General features: G+C 35.3%; 1 protein-coding gene across 1 annotated transcript; it reads right to left on the reverse strand.

Moving 5' to 3' along the window:
* Window positions 1-5,893: 5,893 nt before the first annotated feature.
* LOC110711901 lies at window positions 5,894-7,623 on the reverse strand. Its single transcript, XM_021890340.1, has 3 exons — window positions 7,057-7,623; window positions 6,617-6,971; window positions 5,894-6,534 (listed from the first exon to the last, which is right to left on the reverse strand). The coding sequence occupies exons 1-3, from the start codon at window positions 7,621-7,623 to the stop codon at window positions 5,894-5,896; spliced, it is 1,563 nt and encodes a 520-aa protein (XP_021746032.1).
* Window positions 7,624-8,542: the final 919 nt, after the last annotated feature.

Raw genomic sequence — 8,542 nt, forward strand, 5'->3', positions numbered from 1 at the left:
GAGCTATTTACACGAGGATTAAATTATATTTTGGTGTCTAAGTGCACTTAAGTTGTTCTAAACATTGAGGGATAGTATTTGTGGTTCTTTATGCGCTTAAGGTGTTATTTAACACCGAGGTAGTTTAAAAAGGATTCAACATTAAATATATGTGGTCACTAATTATTCAAGAATTAAATTGGTATGTTTGATTGCTTGAATGAATTATAATGTTTGATTGTGTTATGGTTTGAGAGTCATCACCAAGTATAATAATATGTAAAACAACATAAAGTGAAAGGGATTACGCACCAAAACTCTTGAAACGTATATACCTTGAGTATGAACATATGGAGGGAGGTATGGGACTTTATATTTGACCATAACTTCTAATGGGAGTACAGGAGATGTATATTCCTTTTTATTATGCGTAAGAATTCCGCCACTTACGAGTGGTTCTTTTATAACGGCACGATTAGCTCCCATGTTAGTAGCCTTTATTGGGGTAAGTTAGGGGGAAACTCGTTTGATGCGTAATCAAATTAAATGGACATTGGTATTTGTCTAGTTAAGTGTTAAATGTCTTGTATGCTTGTTTACAGGTTCAACAAGGTAAGTTGTGTGATGATAGGATGAAAGCATGATAGCGTGTTTTATTACGCTTATGTACTCAACATTGCTGGTTGTGTGTTGTATGTTTGTTTGGCCTTGTCTTTACCTTGGCCCTACGATGACGCATTTCTAAGGGCGAGTAGTGGGGACTAGTAGAGAGAAGTTTTTTAGGTGACAAAGCATTTTCATGAAGGGCATGAGTGAAGAGCGAATCATGCTTAGTTTCCATAGGAATATGATGTGTTTTATTTGCTTTGAATATTATTTATTTTATCATGCTCATGAGACTAACGTAAAGGTTTTCAGTATTGTTTGGTTCTGAGGGCCTACAATGGTTCCAAGTTGTAGGTTGACTTTGTTTGACTTTACTTTCGTTTGGTTTGACTTGTTTTAAGTTGACTTGTTTTGAATGGTTTTAAAGAAAGTCTTCCGCTGTGTGTCTTTGAGGTATTTTAAAGGAAAAGAATTTTTGGGGTGTTACAGTACGGTTGCTGGGTTGGGGTTTCGAGGGTGGTGGCCAGGGTTTTGGGTTTCTAATGGTGGTAGCTAGGGTTTTGGGTTTTGAACGGTGGCTGGGGGAAGGGAGGGGATGGTTTTCGTGATTGGGTTGTCGGTGAGGTAGGGCTGAGTCAAGGGGTTGGCGGTGAGGTAGAGCTAGGTCGTAGGCTAGCGAAAGAGTAAGGCTAGGGAGGGGGCAGTGGCGAGATGGGCGGGTGTGGTGTGACTGGCGGAAGTGAGGGTGGTGGCTTTAATTTGGTGGTTGGGAAAGGGGGTTAGTTAGTTTGTTTGGTTAAAAACTAATGGTTAGCCAAAAAAATCAAAATAAGGTCATTATACTTAATTATTATGCAAATCTAAAATGCCACTATAGAGAACTCAAAAAAAGTTTGTCTCCCATGTAGAATTTTTTTATTCTAGGAGGCCACTATATAGAATTTCCCTATTCGTTTCTCTGATTGTATTCCTCTTTTGTAAAATTAAAAAATAATAATAATAATAAAAAAACAACTGACAATATGACAGCTCTAATGATGTTATTTGTGGTCTTGTGGACAATGTACTTGAGAAGAATGGTTCATAGAGATAGATGTAATAGTAGGGTGATTAAAAAATTAGGGTACCCTGAACTAGAACCGGAATCTGTTGGGAATAGCAGGTTCCGGAATTGGAACTTGTACAAGAGGTTCTGGTTCCGGGTAGTAAAAAGGAGAACCTGTTGCATTAAGTTCGGTTTAGGTTCTCAAATTTTTGGAACTGGAACATGTAGGGTACCCTGTAACCTGATAAAAGTATCACTTAAGCCTAGATTATACATCAATTCAAGCCCAATTTTTAATAAATAAAAATTAAAATTATAGTTATAAATATATGTATAAAATTTGCTTAACAACTATTGTTGGTTTGTTGTATTTGCAAGCTGTAAGAGTTGTAAATTTATGACCCTCAAAAATTTTGAAATAGTTTTGCCAAAAAGTACAAAATATAAAGAAGACAGGGTATCCTGAATCGAAACCAGAACCTACAGGTTCTGGTTCCCATTATCTAGGAACCTGTTCAATAGGTTTCAATTCCAATTGTCTTTTGATGTTCCCACTCGTTGGAATTCAACCTAATAAATGTTTGGAAATACACATTGTAAATAGGTCTTGCTTACCAGCGCCCTCAAGACTTTAGATAACAACTCCCTCCGTTTTTTTAAAAGCTGCAATTGAGATTTTACACTATTCATATGTCATCCTTGACTTAATTTTTTTGCTAATATATACTTCGTAATATATAAATATGATCACATAATATGTTGTTGGATTTGTCATATGTCTACTTTTATAATAATTTTTTTTTTAATCTCTAACTAAAGATATTGATGATATGGTCAAAGTTCTGCCTCGACAAATGTGCAAACTCAAGTGTAGCTTTAAAAAACGGAGGGAGCTAATAATTAATATATTATCTAAAATAGTTTTGAACTATTTTTTAAGCTCGGGCGTTCCCTGAGTTTTTTGCATTATTTCTATAAAAATCCTTATTAATGTTTTTTTTTTGTAAATGGCATGTAATATGATAATAGCTTAGTGGTTAACACGCTAGACCTTTAAACTTAAGATTGTGTGTTCTTGGGAACGTATGCCGATACAAATATTTAATCAGTAGTATCTTTAATCATCAATAAATATAAATTATAACATTGAAAATAATAATCAATTCAATGAGATGATTTTAACAAATACCCATAAAGACTATATTATTTTTTATGGTCAAAGTAGGTCAAATAAATAGTGCAAATGGAGAAGTAATAAAATACGGAGGTGTAGACACCAAATTTTGATCCCTATTTTCCATGTTTTTTTATTTAACCATTAAATTTTGTATAATTTTGTTTACAATAATAAATTTAATTATGCTAACAACCACCGCAATAATTAGACATAAGAGACGAATACAAGTGTTGTTTATTTATATTTTCGGAATTGATACACAAAATTCTCACAATTTGTACTTCTAATTTATGAATAAAACATGATGTTAAGGTGAAGCACAACTCGAACCTTGTACACTCCATGCCGGAAACTTCAAGTCGTCATTTGTTCATGATTATGAAAATCATTAATGCCATTAGTAGCACCACTAACGCCATGATCAAAGCAAAATATAAATTTAGCACTCGAAAATGCTCCTTGAACGGAGAAGGAGCTGGACTGTTTTGGTTGCCGGAAACCATGGAAGCCGAAGAGGAAAGGGAAAGGACTGTGTTTTGGGGTAGATAAGCGGTAAATGGTGATTTTGGATAAGGAAAATCTCCCTTTTTTAGGGAGTAAATCTTAACAGTATTTTTTATCATATCCCAATCGTATAATCGTCTAGTCTAATAATAGTAATAAGTTTAGTTTTTGTAAAAAAATAATAATAAAATAAAAAATGTTGTTACCGCTAACGTATATAACAATTATTCCGTGTGAGATATCATGTAATCGGAGATCCATATGTACTTATACGTCATAGTCAAAAGTATTAAATGTTGATCCTCTAATCCGCGCAGTTTTAAAATTGCGACCCATTTTATATTACGACTTTTTAACCCCAGATAAATTTTTAGATATTCTTTATTTATTTTATTTTTAATTTTTTGTAGTGCCAAATATACTACTATTGATTTCATGTACTACTATCCTACTGTTATTATTACTAATATTTTTATTATCATTTTATATATAATAGTTTTTTATCAAAAATAAAAATAAAACAACTACAACAAAAGACAAACATGCATGCATAGAAAATGAAAATGCATGCATGACATGCATGCAAGACCCAAAGTCACGGCCAAACCCCTTTCTTCAAATAGCAAGTACTACGGAATAATAATTGTATTACAATTATATTAGTGTTTCTAAGAATTTTAGTCATTAATAATATTGTCATCTATTCAGTCAAATTAGTAAGTTTTGTATTTATAGTAGTAGTAGTGGGTTAATTTCATTTGTCCTATACCTAATTAAGACGGGTAATGAAGGGTTCAATATTTTAACCTTTATTTTGATCTCTTAATCTGACTATTATTTTTTAAGATTGTTTATTTCGTTTTAAACATGGTCTTATTATGAATAATTATTAGTCCTTATTGACAAAATCGGTATTAAAATTATGCGTTACTAAAGACTCGTGACCTTTTAAACATGTTTAATCTGATTAACTATTGTAGTTCTCTTTTTATTTATCTTAATAAGGACTCGTCGTATAAATCAATTAGACAAGCGCACTCATGATTTTTGTTTAGGATAAACCAATCCAATTTTTAATCAATCTGAATTTTATTTATCATATTACTAATTTAGACGAATTATATTACCTGTATCCATATGTATTTGTTTCGTATAAGCAATAATTTTTTTTTTTCTTTCGTATTTTGTATTTTAGCTCCCATTTGCTCCTATTAATATCACTCGACCTTCACAAAGGAAAAGGGAGAAAAAACCTTGGAGGAACTGTTAAAAAAAAACTCTAAAACAAGTCTAAATTATTTCAGCACTTTTATTAGTTATAAAAAAGTAATCTAAAATAAAATTTATTTTTCAGTAAAAATAAATAAATAAATATAATACAAAAAAATATAGTAGAAGAACTTTGGCTCAATTACCTTACATCGGTTATACTTGACATTTACTAATTTCTCAAGATAGCTACCCAAAGCCAAAGGTAATATTTCCTTCCTTCATTGGAAATTATCAATAGTACACCCAAGGTTTGGGCCTTTATCAATAGTACACATGCTAAACTATTGTTTATTAGCGGTACATGCGAGGTTTTATACCATTATCAGACGTACACCTACCGTTAGACAAACGTTAAGAAAACGTTAATTTTCAGTTTAATTACGATTTTTTAACTTTAAAAGCTCCCTCCTTTTTTTCCCTCTTTGATTTCCCTCCTTTTTTCCCCTCTTTGATTTCCCTCCTTTTTCCCCCTCTTTGATTTCCCTCCTTTTTTCCCCTCTTTGATTTCCCTCCTTTTTCCCCCCTCTTTGATTTCCCTCTTTATATTTAAACGAACCCACCCCCTCATTTGCAACATATTGTTTTTCTTGTTCTCAAATTTCTCTTTTCTCTTTTTTAATTTTTGCTTCTCAATGTCTTTTTCTAGCATGAGTTCTTCAAGCAACAGGAATGGAACTAGTTTGTGGTTTAAATCAGTTAATTGCAACTGTGACCCCGCAAGAGCTGCTGATATACGATTCTCAAGCTCTGTTTCAAACCCAGGGAGGCCGTACTACAAGTGCAGGTTCTGCGAATTTTTCATGTGGGTTAAGGAGGAGCAGATGGTGTGTGACACAGTAGGTAGGGTGGGTAATACACCTGAAGCTACAAGTGTTCAACTTTTGAGGAGAGAATTCAATGAGTTTATGCACAAAACAGATGAATTTGCTGACTTTGTTCGTTTGGTGGTTAAAATTGGTGTTGTTATGTATTTCGTTTTATTGTTGGTAGCTTTGAAGTAATGTAATGTTGCTATAATATGCTATTTAATATGAATAAAGCTAAGTACGTTATTTTTTTTGGAAATATAGCTGCTGAACTTCTTTTAAGTAGAACAATTGTTGAAAATTGAAAATGCATATTCAATACACAAATATTGACCATTCATTGCATAATTCAAAATGTTAAGAGTACCAAAATAATTGCGAAATGCATAATTCAAAATGTTAGAGTACCAAAAGCTAGTAGAGACATAAACCACAAAGTTTCAATACACTAAAATCTAAGCAACTGTTGGCAAGAACATGCAAAGCTCTCTAATTTTAGGACTATTACTGGCTAAGAGGGGGTTGACTCTGCAGCTGTGAAGCATCAAGTACTAATGCAGTCTGTTGTGCTGCCTCTTTACTGGTTAAACCTCCCTTACAGGTCCTAGCATTATGTCCAAAAGAACCACAGCTTCCACACTTGACTGTCCTTGATCTTTTTCCAGGCTGATCCTCCCCTTCTTCCCTTTTTCTGTTCCTACTTGGCCTACCAATACCTCTTTTCATTTTTGGAGGGTCAATGTGAGGGAAAGCATCCATGCTTGGCCACTGACTCATATCAGGCACTAGATGTATGCAGTGCCTATACATTTGCTTGTATGTTTTCACAGAATACCAAGAGCTGATGTAATTGTAGGGATCAACCTTTGCATGGACCATTGCCCTAATGGCATGCCTACAAGGTATGCCAGATAGCTGCCAAGCACCACAAGAGCATATCTTGCTGTTCAAGCTTAATGGGAACTGAGATTTGCCCTCATGTATCTCATACTCCCCTGGAGTAGACTGGTATGCTTTGCAAGTGCTGGTTGCCTTGCTAATGTCCTTAACCTTCTTTGCTATCTTAGGACAAATATCATCATCATTCCATGACTTTGAGTTCTCATGCCTAGCTGACATCCTCACCATACAAACCCTTCTAATTCCTATCACAACAACAATATCAATTCAGCAAAACATAGCATATGCAACCGTAGGTAAAAATGAATCAAAGTTTTGAGAATTTACCCTCCAGCAGATTTAGGACAGGTCTGCACCTGTCAACCCCAAGGGTTGAGTTAAAACTCTCCACAAAGTTTGATGTGTTTGAGTCATTACAAACATTTGGATCCAATTTGTATTTTCTCCATCTGGACTGATCACCAATGTCTGCAAACCACTTCAACACCTCTTCACCTCCCTCCTTTTGAAGCTTCTCCATAGCTTTTCTGAAGCTGTACTTACAAGTTGCATTGCAGGCCCTCCAGAATAAGGTATACATCAAAGGACCTGGGAAGAGCTTTTTGAAATTTCTGCTAAGGTGTCTGCAACAATATCTTCTTTTAGCTGCAGGCCAAACTTGCTTCAAAGCTATATCAACACCCTGCAAGAATAAGTTTAATGCAGTTAGCACTACACAAACAGAGTATGAATGCAGCTGTATAATGGAAAACTCAAGTATGATGTACCTTTTGTCTATCAGATATTATAGTCCAATTTGTCCTATCTGAGTGTTTCACAAGGTTGTGCAAATGCCAAAAGAAATATGACCAACTTTCTTTGTCTTCAGCAGTCACTATTGCATATGCCACTAGGAAAATTTCATTGTTTCCATCAATTGCAATGGCAGACAATAAGATACCCCCATAGTTACCTTTTAAATGTGCCCCATCAACACCAATTAATGGCCTACAACTACTTAGGAGCCCCTTCCATTGCCCAGCAAAAGATATGAAGATGCTGCTAAACAAGTTGACCCTTGGGATGCTTTGACTTTCATGCCATGCTACAAATGTTGCTGAATTTGGGTTAGTACTTTTAACCACCTTTGCATATGTAGGTAAGTGACTGTAAGACTCATCATGCCCTCCAAACAGGACATCTCTCACATACCTCTTCAATCTGTACAGAGAAGCTTGCTTCATGTATATGCCATACCTTTGAAATAGCAGCTCATTCAAAGGTTTCCCAGGGATATCTAGATTAGCCCTAATATCCTCCATCACTTTGTATGCATCCCATTTGACAGTACACATTGGGTTGTATGTCTCCAAACCCCTACATGTATACACGTCAGGCTATATTTTCTTCACAGCCCATGTCCTTCCATCTGGCAGAATGCTTGCATGTAATCTCCAGTCACAACATTTAGCATAGCAAGTGACTGTGTACCTCCTATTGTCTGCATACACCACATTCAAAGAAAATCCCTCTTGGACAGCATAGTCCTTCAAGGTTTCCCTCAAATGGCCCTTATCAATGAAAAGCATCCAAGGTTTCAGCTGGATTTTCCCAAATTCTTTCTCTTCAAAAATTTCTCCATTTTTGTAAAGCTTGTTGAAGTAGCTGACATCATCATCAGAATCAATAAAGCCATGCCATTCCTCATACTCCCAATTATCTTCTATATGTGGAACTTCACTAGTATCCTCCATTTCATCAGCTTGAATGTCATCAGATATGATGAACTCATTGTCAGAATCATCATTTTCAGGCCCTCCAACATCAGAACCCCCACCTGCATCATCAGAACTCCAACTTGCATCACCAGATTCCTCTGTTGCATCATCAGAACACTCATTTGTATCATCGGAACCCTCACTTGCATCATCAAAATTCACCTTTCTCCTCACACCACTAACATTTCTATCATCTTCTTGAACTTTTTGGACTTTTTTTTGCAGGTTTTGTCCACACACCCTTCCTAATAGTTGTGGTTTTAGGAATTTTCCTATCAAATAAGGTGGTTTCAGGTAAAGAGATGTTGGGGTTAGTTTGTGGGACTGTAAATCTAGGACTCCTCCTTACAGCAAGAGTTTTAAAGATGGTGTTTGGTGATTCTGGAGATGGGGGAATTCTTTGCCCAAGAGAATTACTTACAACTATACCCTTACCCTTAGGTGTAGCAAAAATCTCACCCTTCCCCCTACCCTTGCCCTTACCCTTAGATGCAGC

This window comes from Chenopodium quinoa, unplaced genomic scaffold (assembly GCF_001683475.1).
Source record: "Chenopodium quinoa cultivar QQ74 unplaced genomic scaffold, ASM168347v1, whole genome shotgun sequence".
NCBI classification, from domain to species: domain Eukaryota; kingdom Viridiplantae; phylum Streptophyta; class Magnoliopsida; order Caryophyllales; family Amaranthaceae; genus Chenopodium; species Chenopodium quinoa.